The sequence below is a fragment of the Monodelphis domestica genome, chromosome 5 (assembly GCF_027887165.1).
Source record: "Monodelphis domestica isolate mMonDom1 chromosome 5, mMonDom1.pri, whole genome shotgun sequence".
Classification (NCBI taxonomy): domain Eukaryota; kingdom Metazoa; phylum Chordata; class Mammalia; order Didelphimorphia; family Didelphidae; genus Monodelphis; species Monodelphis domestica.
This window is the reverse complement of record NC_077231.1, coordinates 48,483,892-48,506,138: the sequence shown is the minus strand read 5'-3', so window position 1 is coordinate 48,506,138 and position 22,247 is coordinate 48,483,892. Positions and strand designations below refer to the sequence as shown.

At 37.7% G+C, this 22,247-nt stretch overlaps 1 protein-coding gene across 2 annotated transcripts in view; it reads right to left on the bottom strand.

The window, feature by feature from the left end:
• LGR5 (leucine rich repeat containing G protein-coupled receptor 5) overlaps window positions 1-22,247 on the bottom strand; it is a 193,039-nt gene that overhangs the window by 38,632 nt on the left and 132,160 nt on the right. For both annotated transcript variants that reach the window (XM_001370010.4, XM_007503051.3), the window contains exons 5-6: window positions 7,271-7,486; window positions 4,196-4,267 (exon numbers count right to left, since the gene is read on the bottom strand). In XM_001370010.4, the coding sequence (XP_001370047.1) occupies window positions 4,196-4,267; window positions 7,271-7,486 (288 nt within the window). The remainder of the gene's footprint in view (window positions 1-4,195; window positions 4,268-7,270; window positions 7,487-22,247) is intronic.

Sequence of the window (22,247 nt, the reverse complement as noted above, 5' to 3'; positions counted from 1 at the left end):
CATAAAAATACTCAAAGAACAACATCTTCTCTCTTTAGTACAGAGTTAGAGATGGCAGACTCAAACTTTTCTCTCTTAAATCTTATCCTATTTGTTGTGTGGTGCGTTTTTGTTTATTTTGTTCAACCTTTCACGATTTCTTTTTAATCTGCTTCCCAGCCTCATTGGAGAGAGAAGGGAGTTTGACACCTCTGGTGGAGTCCAAAGTCTTTCCCTAGACAATTTTATCCTATCACTCTATACTCTCAAGGAGTTCTGATCTCCATTTGGGAACTTCCTCTACAGGTACAGATCATAACCCTACCAGTTAAATATTCTTTTCCTGTATAATTCTTGTTTGCATATTTTCATAAATTCTCCATAAAAGAGGATCTGCTTATTTGATTGGGGGGGGGGTTGGGTGTGGATGGCTTTCCTTGTTTTTTTTTTTAATTTATGCATTTTGTCAACTCTAGTGCAGCACTCAGGCTATCCATTGGTCACACTATGCTCTTGAAACATACCTGAATGATTTTCCAGTCATATATGTCTTTTATAATATCTTTTCCCTTGCTTTTAACACCCAAGTCATCATTGGGAACATACTTCAACTTCCTTGTTATACCTATGATCTATCATCCTATTCATTGCCCTTTGGCAATGGAAAGACTTGGCAATGATCATCTGAGAAAGATATCCTCAGGCTTTCCATTTATATTCACAATTTAACATGCTTTCCAGACTTAATATACCTTTCTTCTATACTTTGATAGAAGAAGAATAATTGTCTCTTAGTCTTTGAGAATGGCAGATTTCCCAGATGACTCAGGAAAGCCTTTGGTCAACTAATCAGATGTGGTTGGATGTTCTTCTGTAGAGAAGAATTGCTAGTTAATTTACAAAGTGAGCTAATCTAACTGAGTCCGACATGAATCACGATTCATATTTGTCTGGTACAAACTATCACTAAGCCACATGGCAGGCAGGAAATAATGTTGGTTGTGGACATAAATTTCCTTCCTGTTGGTAAATCCCTCCAGATGCTATGTTTTGATTAAATGAGGCTTGGGCCCTTATAAATTACTTGATTTCCAGTAGGGGGGAGGAGGGAAATAGGAATTTGGAAAGAACCAAAGCACCGATTAACATATCTTCTTTAGACTTACACAAAAATGAAATTCTTGCACAAACTTTATATGAAGGGAAGGGGAAGAGAAAGGAACATGCATTTATTAAGTTTTTATTTTTAAATTTTTTATATTTTTATTATATTTTTATTTTATTATATATTATTATATATTATAATATATAACATAAATAGTATATATTATATAAATATATATTTATATTATAAGTATTTATTAAATGTACCAGATATTATGATAAGTACTTTTAAAGTATTGGAATATTTTAAAAAGTATTTTAATATTTTTGATGATCACAAAAAGTATCATGAAGCTGTAGAGTGTTAAATTTCCCAGATATAGATCATCACAGGCCCTCAGTTACTCCTTTGTGAAGAAAAAAAAAGAGGATGAGTTGGAGGGCATCACTACTGAAACTTAAATTCCTTGTATTCTTATTAATGAAATCAGGAATCCTGAACTTGGCTTGGAAGCACAGGACAAAGAGTATTAATTTATGACTGCCAAGATTCCTAGCTCTTCCCTATGTCAGTTAGTAGGGCACTCTAATTATTCTCAAACATTATTGTTCTACTCTCATTTTCCACATTGCTTGCCTGTTCTCTTGGTGCCTGAGAGGAATCCCTTATGTCATTCTGCAAGGTGAACAATCGCTGGTTCCCACTGTCCATAAAAACAGCCAACTGGGATGCCCCCTCTCCCCAAAGCATTTGTGGAAGAAACCAGAGTAATCACATTTACTTTTGCCCTAGTTTCTGTGTTGAACTAAGCATGCATATGAGCAATGGATCCCAAAGTGATAACGGATGCCTTCCTCTTCTCCATTTATGACTTGAACTAATGATGTAGATAGACATGGGCATCTAAATCTTGAAGTCTAGATTAGTCAATTGTCAATATTCCTTTTTATTTTTTGGCAGATAAATTTCAGGGAGTTGCAATATCCAGAAACTATATACACATTCTCCTTCTCTGTCCACTTGAGGACCTAATGATTGATCTTTCTTCAGCTGCTGTTGACCTCAAAGCTTTGGGGAAATTAAAAAAGTGGCCCTTACTACATGTGGGGCTACAGATGAGAAAGATAAGCAACCCCCAAAGGGGGGGGTGACAAGAAACACTTTGAATATTCTTTTTTTTTTAAACCCTTACCTTCCGTCTAGGAGTCAATACCATGTATTGGCTCCAAGGCAGAAGAGTGGTAAGGGCTAGGCAATGGGGGTCAAGTGACTTGCCCAGGGTCACACAGCTGGGAAGTGTCTGAGGCCAGATTTGAACCTAGGACCTCCCATCTCTAGGCCTTGGCTCTCAATCCACTGAGCTACCCAGGTGCTCCCTTGAATATTCTTTATAAATGAACATGGGTTTAAAGCCGGACAATTCCGTCCTCCATAGCCCATAACTATTTCTTTTGTGATAAGATAAGTCATAGAATGTCAAATGGTTAATGAAGCAGCCCTGGAGTTACAAAGTCTTGGGTTCAAATTATGTTTCTTACATATATATACAGGCTGTGTGACCAGAAGCAAGTCAGAACCCCAGACCAATCCCTAAGACTAGCAGTTGTAGACTATTTGCTGAGCTGGATTAGTGGAGGGCATTTTGATGTGAAGAGGTCTACACACAAATGAATCCTGCTTCAGTGTCAAAAAAACCCCAAGTCACATATGTCCTATTGAAGATTGCAAGTCTGTGATAGACAATAATAACACTCAGGGGATAGAATTTTCAAGTGTTGCCTAGGCACACAAATTCTCTATCTTGATTTTACTTCTTTTTTTTTAAACATTGTTTTATTTGGTCATTTCCAAACATTATTCATTGGAAACAAAGATCATTTTCTTTTCTTCCCTCCCCCCCTCCCACCACCTCTCCCATAGCCGACGTGTGATTCTTGATTTTACTTCTTAAAACATAGGGACTCCTGGCATAGATGACGGCTCCTGGCACAAGACTGGCACCTTTTTCACTATGTCGGTGAGTCTAGAGCTGGCTTAGAAGTCAATGGTTATCTGATTTGGGGTTATCAGCATCCCTTTTGTATCAAAAGATACAAGTAAAATACTTTATAAATGGTTAATTGTTCATTATTCCAGCCATTATTATTATGATTAATATTTTGTGACTTACCCCTATAAAAAAGTCATAACTGAATTTCAGGCATTCTTTTGAACTGCCTTAATTTGGATTCTATTTTCCTTGGTAAGACTTCTTGGCCATTATTGAGGTTTTTTTTAGACATCTGTTGATAACTGTTGGTTGTTTCATACAGTTCCTTCCTGTCTTCTTTCCTCCCTCCCTCCCTCCCTCCTTTCTTTCTTCCCTTCCTTTTTTTCTTCATTCCTTCCTTCTCTATTACCTTCTGTTTTGGTGCCAATTCTAAGACAGAAGGGTGGCAAGGGTTAGGCAATATGGAAGTGACTTGCCCAGGCTAACACAGTTAGGATTTGTCTGAGGCCAGATTTGAACTTAGGTCCTCCCAACTCCATTGTGCTACCTAGCTGCCCCAGTATAGTATATTTTCTATCCTCCCTTTTTTCCTTTGTAAAGGTGTATCTGAAGTCAATAATAATGAAGTTGAGAGATGACACTCAGCTGATCCCTTAAAATAAATATTTATATATTTTATTATATAGTAAACATATTTAATATATATTAAGAAATCCCTTTCCAATTTTGTATATATAATCACAAATAAATTATATATATATATATATATATATATTTAAAATCAGAATGGGATTTCCCCTATACAGTGCCTGGCACATAGTAGGCACTTTAATATATGTTTATAGATTGATTCATAGTAATGTATCTTTCTTTGCTGATAATGAATTCTCTAATAAGAGATAATTATTGCCCGGATTAAATTATTGATCCTCTAAATCTGTTTTTTTAGGAAATAAGTGTGTGTGTGTGTGTGTGTGTGTGTGTGTGTGTATGTATGTGTGATAGCGATTGTAAATAACATGCACATGGCCAAAAAGCACGTTTGGTTTTAAAGCTGTTTTGATTCTTTAGAATATTAATGAAAACATTGAAAAAAGGAAACAAATAAGAGGTCAACTCACAAAGTCTCTAGGCTGTGGAGCCCATCAAAGCATTTCTTTCCCAGGGAGTAGATCTTATTGTTATGGAGATGTCTGTAGGAGAACATTAAGGACACAGTCAGGGGAGCACACTGAACACAGTGGACTTGGGCAAAACATTTTGATTGGTAAAATCAAAAGAAACACATATAAATAATGCTTTGCAAAAAAACCAAAAAACAATCCAGAGGGAGAGCCTGTATTTTTCCTTTATTCAACCATAAACATGTAGCTGATTCCGTGTCTTGGTTTTAAATTTAACAGGTAGACATTTATTTCTTTTGAGCTGGAAAGGTCAGAAAACACATAATGCTCTGACACAAGAATGGTACAGGTCAACTAAAAATCCTAATTGATTTCTTGGGCCTTACAGAAAGAGATTGTGGTTTGGGGAAGGAGGATTCTAAAGATTTCCCTGGATTTGATGGTTTCCTTGTCCCCCCAAACCCCAATTTTTCCAAGACAGGGCAGCTTTTCGAGGTCCTAGGTTTACAAACCTAGCTCTGTCTTAAAACTGAAGGCTTCCCCCCCTACCCCCCCATACTCTGGAGGGTATTCAGTCAGCAGCAGTGAGCAATACGTTCTTATTTCAATATCAAGTGACCGTGCACAGATTAGATTTCTTGTCCAAAGAGACCAGCTCTCTTAATGTCATGGAGGTGGGAGATATAGTGGATCAGGTTGCTGTGCTAAAGAAGTCGTAGACTGGATCATTATGGAGACCAGTTGGTATTCTTTCATTCCCTAGTGAAATACTAAACTCCTAACATGAATTTTGGAAATTGGTTACAAGGTGAACTGTGTAGAGAAGTATGGAAAGAATCAGCATCAATCTAGCACCACCACTGGAATGAACATTCTACCAATTGATCAACAAACACCTACTAGATTCCAGGTACCATACCAGGGGTAGGGGATACAAATTCAAAGAATGAAGCAATTCCTACCCTCAAGGAATGGTGGTGGGTCAGTATTTTCTTCCTTCAGGAAGGACAACAAATTAGGTGTCTTTTAAGTAAGATAATATACATAGAGCCCTTTGCAAACATTCTGGGAGCCAGGTTAGCATGACAAATCGCATTATTAAAAAACGTCCATTATAGTAGGATCTTGTTTTACATGAACTCAACTGATGTGAGTTCAGGTATTCATGATTGGCTATTGAAAAAAAAAACAAAGGCAGAAAAATATATAAAATAAAAAAAATTTAATTATGTGCTAAATCTGTGCCATTTCTCCAAGCAGTTCCCCCAATCATGCTCATTCTCTCTCTGAGAAGTGAACTTGTGACTTTTTACAATGTCTTGTAGTCTTTGCCCAGAGTTCTGGCTTGTAATAAGTCTGAATCAGAGCAGTGCTGCTCTTTGTTTCATTGATGCTGTTTAGCTATTGCTAATGGCTACAAAGTACAAGAGTAGCGATGCTGGTAGCTCCGATAAGCCGTAGAAGAGTCAGAAAGTGCCAGGTATGTTCGTATAAGAAATATTTATTAAATAATGGAGTTTGCTATTATGTGTGATTTTCAATTTATGCAAAGGGTCTTGGAACATATTAGTCCCCCTGTAATTGCTTATCCTAGGAGGCTGTGGTTTCTTTTTCTTTAAAAACCCCCTACCTTTCATCTTAGGATCAATACTGTGTATTGGTTCTAAGGCAGAAGAGTAATAAGGGATGGGCAATGGGGGTGAAGTGACTTATTCAGGGTCACACAGCTAGGAAGTGTGTGAGGCCAGATTTGAAGCCAGAACCTCCCTCGTCCAGGCGTTGCTCTCAATCCACCGAACCACCTAGCTACCTTCTGTGATTTATTTTCTAAAAGATTTGTTAGGACTTTGTGTGAATTTAACCAACTCCTTTTCCTGTGAACTAGTATTAATTCTACGTAGTTCCTTGAGAGCAGGGCAGTATTTTTTGCCTTTGAATCTCCAGTGTTGAGTAGGTACTGCATAAAAGCTGGCTGACTTGACGTCACCTGCCGATGAGCAATTTTGGTGTCAGAGCAAGCAGCAAGGAACCACCCTCAAATTATCTTTCAAAGACAAACCTAGTTAGGAGTCAGGGTTTAGGGGAGAGACCTTGGGATACTGCTGCTCTCCTGGGCTGGAGGATGGGAAGAGCCTGAGGTCCTCTCACTTGTGGATGGTAAGGAGTGGGTGGCTGGAAGGACTGAAAGGAAGCATGGCATCGATAGCTTTTTATTTTCAATAATTATTCTTGCTCACGAGGTGCTAAGGTCAGTTGTTTCTGCTGAAGGAGTATAAGCCTGTCAGTATGCTCTAGATCTCACAGAAGGGAGGGGAAGGGAAGGCAGGAAGCCTTTCTATAGTGCCTACTGCATGCCAGGCACAGTATTAAGCACTTTCTGTAATAACTATCTCATTTGAACCTCACTACAACCTTGTACTATTATCATTTCCATCTTATTCTTGAGGAAATTGAGATAAACAGAGGTCAAGTGACTTGCCCAGGGTCATACACTTAGAATGAGTCTGAAACTACATTTGAACACAGTGCTTCCAAACCCCTAACTTCTTAACACCCCTGAGCCACTTAGAAGCCTCATTTGACTTGATCTAACTTGGACCATCTCAAGGATCTGAGGGCAAATCCCTGCTTGCTCATTTCAGTCACCCCTGATAATCACTATCTACATGGCTCCTAACAATAAGACATTTGTTTTAATAAATGCTACTTGATAAAAGATTTGATTAAATAAGAAAAGAGATCTACATGTCTCAGGAAAAAAAGAACTTTAAAATAATACAGATAGTCAAACCTAGAGATGGGATGTCCTGGGTTCAAATCTGTTCTCAGACACTCAGACAAGAGACCAATTTTTGCTATAAATTACAACAGAAAATGGGTATGAAATAAATAGACCATTTATAAACCCCTCCATAGTATGTGTATGTTTTGAAATTGGAAGGGGAGGAGGGAAGGAGAATGTTACAAGTTCCTGATCAAAGTTTGAGAGTTTTGCAATTTGAAGTCTATGTCATGTAGTGAAATCAGAAAGTTGTGTGTGTGTGTGTGTGTTTTAAATTCAGCAAAACTTACAGTACTACCAAGCTGGAGAGGTTTCCAAAGGCATAGTCTGGTATGTGATGGATCTTGTTCAGAGCTAAGGTCATAGCCTGCAATGCTGATAAGCTCCGAAAAGCCTGGACAGGAATTTCCGTCAAAGAGTTGTCATCTAGCCACAGGTGTCTCAGGGAAACGAGGCCATTGAAGCAGTTGGGTGGGACATAGTTGATTTGGTTAGCATCCAAACGCCTTAGGAAAAAAAAGAGAGCACAGCATTAGCTGAAACATAGCAACACACCTATTTCAGATATGTCAATGGGTCAACGATCCAAGTGTGTGTATGGAAGCCACTTCTCTGTCATTGTTCTTTGGCCCTGGAGTCCCCTTGTAGCTAGAGAATGTCCCTCTTCTCTTTTAATTCCTTGGATTCCCAATGTAGTCAACAAGATGGACTCTTAGGTCTCGACCAGCAAAATAATTCAGATTCTAGGATTCTCTTTGAGGTTTTAGACTACCCGTCAAGTTGGACCTACAGTTCAATTGGTCTCCCTTTTAGTGGTATTCAGCTGGGATACTTTTTACTGGTGGGAGGTCACTAGTTCACAAGGTGGAGGTTTCAGGATTGCAGACCTTTTAGCTTTTCTTAATGAAACCAGGAGATAAGTCTGTAATACAAAATGAATATCTGTCTCTTGACTGTATATGGTTTGGGAGTCAGAGTAACTGGGTTCTGTTCTATTCTGATCTGTTCAAATCCCATCTCTGGGTGACCTTGAGTAAGTAATTTAGCATCTCAGGATCTTGGTTTCCTTATATGTGAAATAAAAGGGTTGGACTAGATTAGAGGGGTCAAATATGTGGTCAATGGCCCACATGGAGCCCATAGCATAGTCATATGTTGCCAGAAATAGATTAAAATGTAAATGGTAAAAATTTAACAAAATAAATAAAAGTGTAATAAAACATAGATAATATTACATTTGAAAGCTAAGTCAACATATGGCTCCCAGAGACCCTTACATAAAAATGAGCATACACTCTTTAATTTACCTCCATTACAGATAATCCTTGCTGATAGGTTAGATAGCTGTTATTTATCATTTTGAGGAATGCTTCATTTATTCTAAGGTTCTCTAGAATTTTTAATAGTAATGGGCATTGCATTTTGTTCAAAGCTTTTTCTGCATCTATTGAGATAATCATATGGTTTCTATTGCTTTGTTATTGAGATGGCCAATTAGATTTAGTTTTCCTAATACTGAACCATGCCTGCATTTCTGGTATAAAATCTACCTAGTCATAGTGTAGGATCCTGGTGATATATGCTCTTTGCTAGTATTTTATTTAAATTTTTTTTGCATCAATATTCATTAGAGAGATTGGTCGATAGTTTTCTTTCTCTGTTTTTTTTTCTCTCTCTCCCTGATTTAGGTTTCAGTACCATATTTGTGTTGTAACAAGAATTTGGTAGAGGTCATTCTTCAGCTATTTCCCCAAATAGTTTATATAATACTGGAACTAACTGTTCTTTAAATATTTGGTAGAATTCACTTGTGAATGCACCTGGTCTTGGGATTTTTTCTCATTGATGGGGTATTCAATTTTATTTTTCTGAGATGGGATTGTTTATGTGTTATGTTTCCTCTTCTGTGAGTCTGGGCAATTTATATTTTTGGAAAATATTCATCTATTCTCTTAGACTGACAGATTTATTGGCCTACAACTGAGCAAAATAAATCCCAATAATTGCTTTAATTACTTCATTGGTTGTGAATTTGCCCTTTTCATTTTTGATACTGGAGCTTTGGTTTTCTCCTTTCTTTTATTATTATTTTTTAGCTCATTTCTATTTGAGTCTGACACCATTGGACTAGCTAGCCTCTGAGGTCTCAACCAGCTCCAGACAGATGAGCCTATTGGCTACTGGCTAGTTCAGTTGGACCCTAGAAATGATTATCTTGATGCTTGAATGACAGTGATTTAAAAGGCACATTGCTGATGAAGGAGGGGAGGCTTATTTTTGCTGTTACTGTTTTTATTTTTTGAATTTAATTGATACCATTAAATATCATCAAAAATCAATATTGTTAAATAATATATATATATATAACCACATGTTTATATGATATACAACATATTGAATTTAAAATGATTTATATATTGTCTTTACAACAGCATTGAATGGATACTATTCAAATCTATTTAAAAATCCCCAAACTAGATAACATATCTTTCTGATCCTAGCTCCCCCCCCCTTTAATTTTGGTGGACCCAAGTTATAATGCCATTTCCAGGGAATAACCAAATTAATGACCTTGGTGCTGTTTACTTCTTTTTCTATCCAGCAGCCACTGGTGTTCATGTGTTCATGTCTCTCTTAATGTCGGGCTGGTTAATGAGCTGTTGTTACGCCAAAGCCAGCAGGGGGCGCACATGACACATTCTTTTCACCTGGGTCCAACACTAACAAGGGCTGGAATTGGGTCCCATTTGTTTCCTGCCTTGAAATGACATAAATCATGCACGCTGGTCCGAGGTATATCTATGATCCCTAAAATTAACATGATTCTCATTTGCTTCTGACAGCTTTCCCCCTGCCAGGCACATGAGTCCATTTCAAAATCGGAGTCTTTTTTTTTTGGTTCATTTTAATTCTATATACTAGAAAGCTATTTAGAAGAGCACAAATGGATTTTGAAAAATGTTTTTTGGAAGCCCTTAAGACTAAGCAGATGCAGGAAGCATTCTAGGATAACAAAATAATCCTCTGCAAAGCAAACTCAAACAGTTTGGAGATAGGGGAAGCTCTCTGGGGTAGGAAACTAATCTCTTTATTTAGAGGGGTTTCCTCATTTTTAGTCCCCATAATGTTAGGTCTGCTCTGTCTCCTGGTCCCTGTGCCTACCCACTGAATGGGAACAAATCATCTCTCTTGAGGCACCGGGCCAGATTCTGGCAAATAACTCAGAGAAGGTCAGTTGGAACAAATTTTAAAGGTTCAGTGTCAAAGCCCTCTTACAATTAAATTTCCAGTATAATAACGGACATGGCAGGCAGCAGAAACTCCCCTTCCAAAACAGCATAAGGTTCTGTCAACAAATGGAGCTGGAAATGTTTAGGAAAACTCAATGCCATTTCGCCTCTATTCTCCAGGCAACACTAAGCTTAGATTATGTTCTAAAATTAGGAATAATTTGCTCAGGGGCTGGGAGATAATTGCTTGATTTGACTAGAAGGAGAACTTTTTTTTCTTTTTTTACTGTGACACGGTGGTATGTGAACTAAAAGGTTTCAGTTCTCTTTATTTATTTGTTTATTTTTCAATGAACAAGTATTAATTTTCTCTTTCTCCAAACTCAATCCTCTCTGGGAGAAAAAAAGAGAAAAACAAAGCTCTTAAAGAAATGTGCATAATCAAGCAAAACAAATTCCAAACATGGGCCCCTTCTAAAACATATAGTACATACTACATCTTGAGTCCATCTCCTCTTCATCAAGAAGTGGGTAGCATGGGTTCATCGCTAATCCTCCGGTTGGTCATTACGTTTCTTAAGTCTTTCTGAGTTTTTGGTTGTCTTTTTTTTTTAACAATGTTGTGGCTATTGTGGCAATTGTTGTCCTAGTTCTGCTTACTTTACCTAAATTCAATTCCTTTAAGTCTTTCTAGGGTTTTTAAAACTCTTTTCTTTTCATCATTTTGTTTTTGTCCAATGACAGACTCAAGATGTAAAATACCATATTTATTCTCGAACTCAGCCACGTTAGGAATATTTTGCTTGACTATGTATACTGCTATGATTATTTGTTTTTCTTTTTTTTTCCTGCCTTTTGTGGATAAGGAGGTGGGAAGAAGAGAAATTAAAATGTTGTTAATTAAAAATAAGAAAGAGAATACTTGCAACCCTTCATTTTACATAAAATCTTATGGCAAAATAGTATTCTACTATAGTTAGAAAGCATAATTTGTTCAACAAGTTCAATTCAATCAAATGATTTCCAATAAGTGCAAATCATATTATATTTGGGGGATTAAAAGTCCCAATAAATCATCTCTATCCTTAGGTGTTTTCATTCTCTTTTAATTGCTATTATTTAAAAGAGAGAAACTTTATTCTTTTTTTTTCTGGTCTAAATCTGTGATTTCATCAGAGAATTTATGGATGAGGAATGGGAGAGACTTGAGAGACAGAACTCATTTAGGAAGCCATTGCAATAATGTAGGTGGGAAGTGTTGAGGGCTTGAAATAAGGTGATAGCTGGATGAGTAAAGAGAAGGGTGCAGTTGTAAGAAATGTTGTAGGAAGCACAAGATTTATCCATCCACTGATTGGATTTGTGCGGTGAGGGAGGGTGAGGAAAAGGTTAAGGTCATGGACCTTGGGGAAAGGAAGCATGGTGGTGCTTTTGATAGGGAAAGGAAAATTTGGAGGACAGATGAGTTTGGGGGAAAGACAAGTTCTGTTTTGGACATATGAAGCTTGAGATGTGTGGTATGATAATAACAAGATAATTGAATTCAGATAAGCTGATGAGATCTCAAAGAAAGAGGAAAAGAAGAGGACCCAAGACAAGAGTCTTGGGAAATGCTTGCATTTATGGGACTTGATGTGAAGAGATCAGCAAAGGAGACTGAGAAGGAGCTGTTGGGTAGAAGGAGAACCAGGAACCAGTGGAATCATGAAAAACTAGAGAGGGTAGTCAACAGCATCAAATGCAGTAGATAGACTGAGGAGACCAAGAAAAGATCAATAAATTGGCAATTAAAATTTTTAAAAATATTTTTAGAATCCCTTGACTTTTGTCTTAGAATTAATACTAAGGAACAGTTCCAAAGTGGAAGAACAGTAAGGGCTGGGGAATTGGAGTTAAGTGAAATCAAGTCTGAGCCCCTCATTCTATTTGCAGATGAGGAAGCTGAGGCCCAGGAAGGAAGGAAGTTTACCAGCATAAAAGATAGGCTGTAAATTCTCCTTTGATCCCAGTCCATGACATTTCCTCCTTCTTACCTCTCTATTATACTACTGGTAGGAATGACAAGGAGTCTGTGAAATGACAAGAAGTTTCCAAAACTATCCCAGAATTGCTACAGGCTGCACAGATTAATAACCTTAAATGTCAGTGAAATGTCAAAAATGTTTTCTGGTGCCTTTTTTAGAAAGCACAAACAAGACCTTAGCTTGCAGATGGGCTTCTTTGCTGCCTGCTCTTTCATAAGAAAACTGACCATCCTTCTTAGATTATATTCAGTCCTTCTCCCTGGACAGCACCCATGTCGATTATATGCATTGCAATCATTATACAATTAGCAATGAAAAATTAGTAATCATGTCTGGGGCACAGTGCAGGTGGAGATTTAATATAGGATAACAATTTTGCATTTAAAAGGAAATCACAAGGTTGGCTAAGTCTTTTTGAACATCCAATTGAAGTTCTCGACAGCATTTTTGCTGCCTGAAATAAGGCACAAACATTTTTCTTTGTTTGTTTTTTTAGCCAGCATGGTGTAGTGGAAAGAATAAATTTTAGACTATAAGCCTTTTGAGGGCAGGGGCAATTCTCCTCCTTCACACCTAGTTTTTGTGTCCTAGTGTCTAGCACATAAAATCTTACATTTAGAGCTGGAAGGGAACTTAGAGGTCATTGAAGACAATTCTTTCATTTTACAGATGGTGAAATTTAGCTCCAGATAAATTAAGTGGCTTGTCTAGGGTCATGTAATTAATAAGTGTCTAAGTGACATTTGAACCCACCTCCTTGATCCCAAGTCTAGTAGGCTTTCAACTCTACCATATAGTAGATGCTTTATAAACAAATGTTTGTTAAACTGAATTTGGAATCAGAGGATCTGGTTTTCATTCCAAACCCACTGGTTTTTAGCTGTGTGGCCCTGGGCAGCTAGGTGAAGCAGTGGGTAGAATGCTATGAGTTCCAATCTTGCCTCAGACACTTATTGGCTATCCCAGGATCCTAGGCAAATTCTAACCTCTTTCAGTCTCAGTTTCCTTATCTGTAAAATGGGGATAATAACAGTGCTTACCTTATAGGGTTATGGTGAGAATCAAATGAGATAGCATGCATGAATTTGGTTTGCAAACCTTAAAGTTCTATATCAATACTGATTATTATTATTAAATCCCTTAATTTCTTTTGTTTCAGTTTCTTCATCTACAAAATGGGGATAATAACATTTATACAGTCTACCTTATAGGAAAGTACTTGAGAACCTTAAGAGCATATAGGAATATGGGTTACTGTCCAGAATGTATTTTTTCATGCAACTAGCTTAAGATTTTTGGGTTCACTTTCAAAAAATACTCAATGTGATGGACTTAAAAAATTCCTATTTTGTTTAATCAGGCGACATGGGATAGTTATAGTGTAAAATGAGTTCAGAGGATGGGAGATGATCCCTACTTGGATGCTGTTTCCAAATGTAATCTTTATAGGGGACTCCAAGGCTGAATAGGTGTGAGTAGTTCATTCCTATCACACCTACAGGTGGCTCTTTCGGAAGAGTCATTGACAAAGCAGGTGGCAGGGCACAAGGTGTGCCCTAGTTGAAAAAGTAAACAAAGGGCTCACATCCTATCAGTCTGGTTTCCTGCAGAAGCTTTATATTCTCCTTTCATCTTAGAAAATGCAATATCTATAAGCATAGGAAGAAAACCATGGGAAATTAAGGAGTAGTAAATGGAAATTTTGAAATATATTTTCTTGTATTATTTTTAATTTATTGTATCATCTCCCTTGCCTTCCCATACTTCTCCTTTCTCTTTCTTTTCTCTTTTTCTTCCTTTCTTTCCTTTCTCTTCCCTTCCTTTCTCTTCTCTTCCCTTCCCTTATCCTCTCTTGCCATGCCTTGCCTTTCTCTCTCCTTTCCCTTTCTGTTCCTTCTTTCCTTTCCCTTTCCTTCCACTGCATTCCCTTCTCTTAGCTTGCCTTCCCTCATCCTGTCTTGCCTTGCCTTCTCTCTTCCTTTTCTTTCTCAGACTGTCTCCTTATCTCATTCAGGCTGAAAATGCTGGGGCAGCTCATATTCGGAGCTTTGATCGATTGGTCCAATGGAGCATTTCCAATCTGGGCAGCTTTGTCCCTGCTTAGGAGAGCTGGTGGGCCAGAGCTGTAGAAGTTCATCTGAATTTAGTGTAGACACCCACATATTGTGGCCCACTGTGGCTTAAAACCCTGGAGCACCAGAGCTTGGCCAGCCTTAGCTTTGCTTAGCTAGGATTATAGGTGTAATCATGTTCCACCTCTTCTTTCTTGTTAACAAAAGCATCAGAGGTCAAAATAGTTCTAGAAGAAGATGGACAGCATAGTGGATGAAACATGGGACTTAGGAGTCAGAAAGACTTGGATTAGAATCCTATCTCAGATAGTTATTGACAATTTATTTAACTTTTCTTGGCTTCAGTTTCTCACTTTGAAAATGACAGGGTTACATTAGATGTCTTCTTAGGTCCTCAGATACTTATTTACTGTGTGATCTGGGCAAGAAACAACTTCTCTGGGCTAAAGTTTCTCACCTGGTAAAAGATGGGGCTGGACTCGATGGCCTCCAAGGTGTGAATTTATACAGTGTTGTCCAGAGGATTACAAACTCTGAGACACACATATACAGGCCAGCCCTTTGATACAGAAACTGAAAGAACGGAAAACGTTGAATATGCTTTGGACTCGACTTTCAGGTTCTGAGATTCTCTTTTACTGCCACCATTACTTTTCTTTCAATTTGACATGTTCCCTTGAATTAATTAATATTTCTCTTAATGAAAATGACAATAACTGACATTTACATGATGATTTGAGGCCCGGGGCAGCTAGGTGGTGAAATTGATAGAATATTAAGCTTGGAATCAGGAAGACCCGAGATCAAATCCAGCCTCTTACTAGTTGTGTGATACTGGGCAAGCCACTTAAGCCTGTCTGCCTCAGTTTCCTCATCTGTAGAGTGATCTGGAAAAGGAAATGGTAAACTGCTCCTGTGTCTCTGCTAAGAAAATCCCAAATGGGCTCACAAAATATTGGACATGACTGAAAACTATTGAACAGCAACAAGATTAAGGCTCAAGAGTTTTTCCCCTCCTAATGGTCCTGTGAGGTGGGTTACAGAAACTTTATTATCCCATTTTAAAGAGGAAGAAACTTTGGGTTCAGTTGACACAGCTGACAATCCAAACCCCGATCTGTGCCCCAGGCCAGTCCCCTTTTGTGTCATACAGTCTGCAAAAGGCATGTGATTATGTCTGAAGGAAAGACATTCAGGCTTGCTTTGCTGTTGGACATTTCTTGCCAGTCCCTCTCCCCCTAACACAAACACACACAAGCCAGCCCTTTGCTATAGAAACTCATGGGATATGTTATGGACTCCATGACTTTCAAGTTCTGAGATTCCCTTTTACTGCCACCATGATTTCTCTTTTCTTTTTAAACCATCATTTTCCTACAAATTGCCTCATTCTCTATCTTCTACAACATCTTACTAATGTCTCCTGTAAACGTCTGCCTTTGTTTGTTAATGCCTTTGATGAACAGTTAACCACAAGGAAGAAAGCACCTGTCAAAAGATAAGCCATTGATCTTGGCTCATTCTGCATCTGAGATAAGCTGTAATAACATCAATTATTAACATGGATTGCTCAAAAAAAAATAGAGACATTAAAAATGATACAGTTAGTTCATAGATGTTCCCAGAACAGGATGGGAACCCAGAGGCCCCCTATTCTAGCCCCATTCATTTTAAAATAGCTATTTAGAGATTCTTAAGATTAAAAACACATTTACAGCCTTGGCTTTTATGTCATTAACATCCCTCATATGTATTTTGGTGAATTTAGAGCAAGGTTAACAACTTAGTTGTTCTTTAACAGGTTTTAAATAATTAACTCTGTTATACATAGTTCAATATTAGTTAGATTTTTGGGGGGGTGGAGAGAGAAGCAATTTGTAAACAGAGGAGGGACAAAAGGGAATTTGTTTAGGGAAGACACTTAAGTTCTCTGGATTGTTACTTCATTTTAACTATAGGATAGCTTTCAACTTATAGACCAGTTCCATTGTATTAAAGTTAACAGAGGGGGGCAGCTGGGTATCTCAGTGGATTGAGAGCTAGCCCTAGAGATGGGAGGTCCTAGGTTCAAATCTGACCTCAGACACTTCCCATCTGTGTGACCCTGGGCAAGTCACTTAACCCCCCGTTGCCTAGCCCTTACCATTCTTTTGCCTTGGAACCAATGCATAGTATTGATTCCAAGATGGAAGGTAAGGGTTTTTAAAAAAGGTAACAGAGATATATACATAATTTTATTATGATAACATTTCTTGAAATAAATTTGTTCCTTGGAATTTTATTGGTTGAAAAGATTTTTCACTGCAATGACATTATTTACTCTCATGTTATTTGCTCCATTCTTCTCTTTAATGTTAGGACATTTTTTTTTTTGGCGTGGACTAATGTTTATATAACCCCTGAGATTTGCATAGGAGGCACCTCATAGTCATATGAAACACCGTAAGCTCTCTGAGGTTCCATGTCCAAACAGAGCATGGCATAATATATAATAGTTATATAAATAAATAATAAATATCATTCTATAATATATGTTATAATTATATATAAATAATAAGTAAATAGTTCTACTGGTGTCAGATAACCACGCCAGGTGCGTGTAATGATTAGCTTTTGATTTGTCTCTTTTAAAAAAAACTTTAAAAAATGAATAGTTTTCACTATTTCCTGTAGATTGCATGTGGATGGCATGAAGAGACATAGACTTGGGGGTTTTGGAGAAGTGAAAATATCTTCAATCTCACCAATTTTGGATTGACAAATTCTATGGGCTTATTGAAACAATACAAACAAACCCAAAGTTTACCAGGTCAATAGAATATGCAAAGCAGCCCATAGGAGACCCTTTATTTCTCTGTAATTTGTAAAAAGTAGGTAGCAAAATTCTAACAAGTAGCATAACTTCTATTATGATACTTTGTGTCTTAGTGGTATTGCCAGTGATGTGATTTTATTTTTTTTTTAATGGAGAAAATACAACCCCACATTGTTAGAGGGATAGTTTAATTCAATAAAAACACTTTAGGTTTGGAGACAGAATACTTGGTTTTAAGTTCTTACTTTGCCACTATCAGTAAGTGATAAGATAAGACCCAGTGATCTTGGGTAAGTCATAATCTCTTGGAGACTGGACCACACACCTCTGAGGTATTTGAAGCTGGATTTGAACTTAGGTCCTGGTCCAGTGCTCTATGTACTGTTTACTACCTAATTGCCTTATTGAGTCCTCTTTGAAATATCTCTTGTATCTATATATTTGCCTTCATCCCCAAAGTCAAACCACTAAGTACTGAATAAATAAATTAACAACCAAAATTTATGCTTTGGGTACAAGCTAGACTATTCAACGGCTTTTAGCATGTGTGTATGTGTGCATGTGTGTGTGTGTATATGTATGTATGTACAATGGACCCCTTTGGCAATCTGGGGAAGACAATAGACCCTTTCTCAGAACCACATTTTTAAATACATAAAATAAAATTCATTGGATTACAAAGGAAACCAAGCGTGATGAAATAGATTCATACTTCTTCTCGTCTAAGTTCGAGGACTAACGTAAATCTACCCCCCGACTCTGGTCCCAATGATTTTGGTAGTTTTTCTGAGATGATATAAATGTGTAATTTTCTGCCACTCCTCTTCTGCACTGACTATTGCCATTAGGGCACATTGGGGGTGGGGAGAGCTGTTTCTGGCTCGGGGGGGGGGGGGGCAGGCCAGCAGAATACATGTTTTACTAGATCCTCTCAAGCTAGATAGATTTTGAGGGTGGCCTGATACCTGTTGACTCCGTGTTTGCTGGCCAAGGTCTAGTTGAGTTATGTTCTTGTCCATGAACATTGCCCATTAGGGGCCAATCCTCTTGGCCAGAGCAATTGGTAAATTGAGGCAGAAAGGCTAATTAATGACTTACGTCAGCAGAAGAAGTTATTATACCTAGGCAAATCACAAATTCTTGAAGCCCACATTCAAGTATTCAAGGATTGAAGACTGATTCTGTGGCTAATATTTCAACAGTGCTTTAAGGTTTGCAAAGCGTCTTACATAAAATAATAATAATAAACATAAACATTTATATAGCAGTTACTCTGTGGCCTGAACACTTTAAAATTATCTCATTGAATCTTCATGACAATAATATTTCACTTAATCCTGACAATTCTGTGATGTAAGTGCTCTTACCCACTATTTTAACTGAGGAGAAAATGGAGGCTGAGAAAGATCAAGTGACTTGCCCAGGATCACACAGCTGGAGAATTTCCAAGTTAGTATTTGAATTCATGTCCTCATGACTCCAAGTCAAGCAATCTATCTATCCATCACGTCACCTAGAACTTCTAACTGGTCTTTCTTTAGCTGATCCTCTCTAAACAACTTTGGGAGATTGGTCTTGTCCTAATCTTTCTTTTATCACGTTCCTTCCTTGGCCAAGAATCTCCAGTAATTTATTTATCTAATCTTATCTCTCACTCTCTGTGTACTGGTTAGTTATTCTGGTTTTGTCACCCACACCTGCCAGTGCTCATTCCTACTTTCATCAATCAATAAACGTTTGCTCTTGTGTCCTCCTCACCTAGAATGCCCCTCTCCCAGCCAAATCTCTAAGAGCCAGTTGAAGTCCCATCTCTTTCTTGAAGTCTTCCCTGTCTCTTAAAAAATGTAATTGGTGCATCTTTGGTTTTTATATTGCCTGTATTTTCCATTGTATCATTCTTCCTAAGCCCTCTCAGAGAGCTGTCTTACATTACCAGGAACTTTTTAAAAAGAAAATAAAAGATGGGAAAAAATTCAGCAAAACCCAGCAGCACACCATAATTATCTGAATATATAAGGAATGATCCATATCCATGGACCCCAATCTCCTAAGAGGTCATCTAGCCAAACCGTCTCATTTTTCAGATGAAGAAAGTGAGGTTCAAGCAGGTTAAATGAATTGTCCAAGGTCACCAGGTAGTATGGAACCCAAACCCTTTGGCTCCAATCAGGCTCTTTCTACCATGCCATGTGAAACTGTCAATAAAACAAAGAAATGAACTAATATGTCCATATGCTTGTTCCAGAAATTCTGGCACTAGGGATTTGCCCCAATGAGGGTGTGAGAGGGCATCTTATTATGTTTCTTCTTTGGGCCCCTACTTATCCTTCGAGGGTTTTGATTGTCTTGTGGTTGTTCTCTCCAGTTCTATTATTTTATGTATATTTCTTGTCTTTGCTCTGCTTATTTTAGTCTGAATGCTTTCCTGATTTCATATTCCTAACTTCTTAGAGCATAATAATAATTCACTACATCCATGCACAATAATCTGCTTAGCTATTGCCTATGTGATGGGCACTTATTTTGTTCTTGATTCTTTGCCACCATGAAAAGGTGCTAAATATTTCGTAGCATGTGAGACTGCCATTTTAATCAATGACCTCTTTAGGGGCATATATCTCGTAATGGAATCTCTGGGTCAAAGGGTATGGACATTTAAGTTAATTGATATGCTTCCTTGACAATTTCTTGTGATGTGATAGAAAGGTCTGACTATAGTCGGAAGATTTGTGTTCAGGGCCACCTGTATGACCTTGGTCAATTCATTTAACACCCTTGAGCTGCAGTTTCACCATCTGAAAAATGAAGGCATTTGACCAGATGACCTCTGCGATCCTTTCTAGCTTTCCATCTTTGATGCCCCTCCAGACTATTTAGATCTCTTCATTCTTTGGCTAACTACAAACACATCATCTTTGTCACTTATTTGACCTTTTGCCAACTTATGTTCCATATTATTCTCCATGAATTCATTACTTAACTATCTTGGTGTTCCTGTAAGATTGTAAGAGCCTTGAAGGACAAGAATTTATTATAGTATGCTGAGGAAACTTAGGACTTAGCCCCTGGAAGGGAGTGCTGTGGGTTTGAATTTTAGTTCTGCTCTTCTCCGAGCTATCTGACCCTAAACAAGTCATTTAAATTTTCTGAGCCTTAGTTTCTTCCCCTGTAAGTTTGGGATAATAAGATGTTCATTTTCTGCCATTCAGATTTATTATGAGGAATATCAATCAGTCAATCAATAAACATTAAATACCTACTATGTGCCAAACACTGCGCTAAGCCGTCTGGATACAAAAACAGAAAAAAAAAAGACAATCCCTGACCTCAAGGAGTTTACAATTGAATGGGAGAGAAAACAAAATTCTGTACAAACTGCATGTAGAAAAATAGGAAAGACATGAGAGAAGGAGGGAAGCAGGATTGAGAGAGGAATGGGGGAATGTGCTCCATCTTAAAACTCTCTGTAGATGTAAATGATTGTAGTTCCTCAAAATCACCTACATGCCTAGCACAGGGTTGGCATGCAGTCAGTGGGTGTTGAATTCCAGCTTTTGTCAGAAATCGAGGTTGGAGCCCCAATGATACAGGGATATATTCTTTCCCCAGAAACCTCATTTTCTTCATACATTTGGGTTATTCTTTTGGAGGCAGCTCTGCATAGTGGATACAATATTGGGCAGGAATTTCAGAAAGAAACACATTATAATTCTTGGATTCTTTTTGTGTGACTCTGGATTAGTCACAATTTTTATGTGCTTCTGACAACTCTCTAGCACTTGATAAGCTTTAGATGGGTTTATTTGCCTCAGTGAAAGGAGGTAGGCAGAGTAAGTATTTAAAACTGATATCTAAATCTCTAAAATCTGACTCTAGAAACATTTCAGATTACTATTCCTTACTTAGGACATCCAGGTGATTCAGTGGATAGAGCATCAGGCTTGGAATCAGGAAGTCCCAAATTAAAATCCGACTTCAGACACTTACTAGCTATGTGACCCTGGACAAATCACTTAACTCTGTTTGCCTCAGTTTCCTCATCTGTAAAATAAGCTGAAAAAGGAAATGGCAAACCACTCCAGTATCTTTGTCAGGAAACCCCCAAATGGGGTCATGAAGAGTTGAACACAACTGAAAAATGACTACACCATAACCCTCCTCACGTATTCTCCATGGCAGACAAATGGGGACACTTTGCCCTCAAACTCCTGCCTTTGAAAAGTCTGTCCTAAATTTCTGGAATGCATTTCTACCTCAGCTTTGCCCTTCAGAATCCTGAGCTTCCTCCAAGATTCAACTAATTTTGCACTCCCTATGTGTGATGTTCCTGATTTTTCCAATTAAGTCTCTCCTTCTCCTTAAATTATATATATTTTTACCTCTATGAAAGTAGACTTGATACTGAGAATTAAAAAAAATTGTCCTTGTAAATGCAGCACATAGTAGGTACTTGATAAATGAGTTTAAATCATGCCTCAGATACTTCTGATTTGTGTGACCTTGGGCAAGTCACTTAACTTCTGTCTACGTCTCTTTCCTCATCTGTAAAATGAGGATAGTAATCACTTTCCTCCCAGGGTTGTAGAGAGGATCAAATGAGATAAATTTGTCAACGACTTTGAAAACTCTCAAGAGTTAAACGCCATGCTTCGTCTTCCTCTTAATATATGTTGAATGATTATCCATTTTATAGATGAATAAACTTACACTCAGAGAGATTAATTAAATTAATTAAGTTTAATTTATATTAAATATATATAAATAATAACAAAAAATTAATTAAAGATTCTCTCCTGTCCCAATATGAGCTCCTTGAGGGCAGGGCAGATGTCTTGTGCTTCTCTTTGTATCCCCAGAGCTTAACACAGTACCTGGCACATGGTAAGTGCTTAATAAATCTTTATTGACCAACTAACTTACTTTCCCACAGTCACAGGAAAATGAGGAAGGTCCCTGAGTGCTCTTTGCTCTGCAGGCTTATATTTTATTTTCTCCCACCTTGGCCAGAAAGAGGAAGCAGTGAACATTGTCAATAGTGGCATATGCCAATATGCAAAAAGCTTCCTTTTCACTCCTCCAAAATTAAATCTAGTTCATTCTTATTTATCTGTTTTTTTGTAACCCAC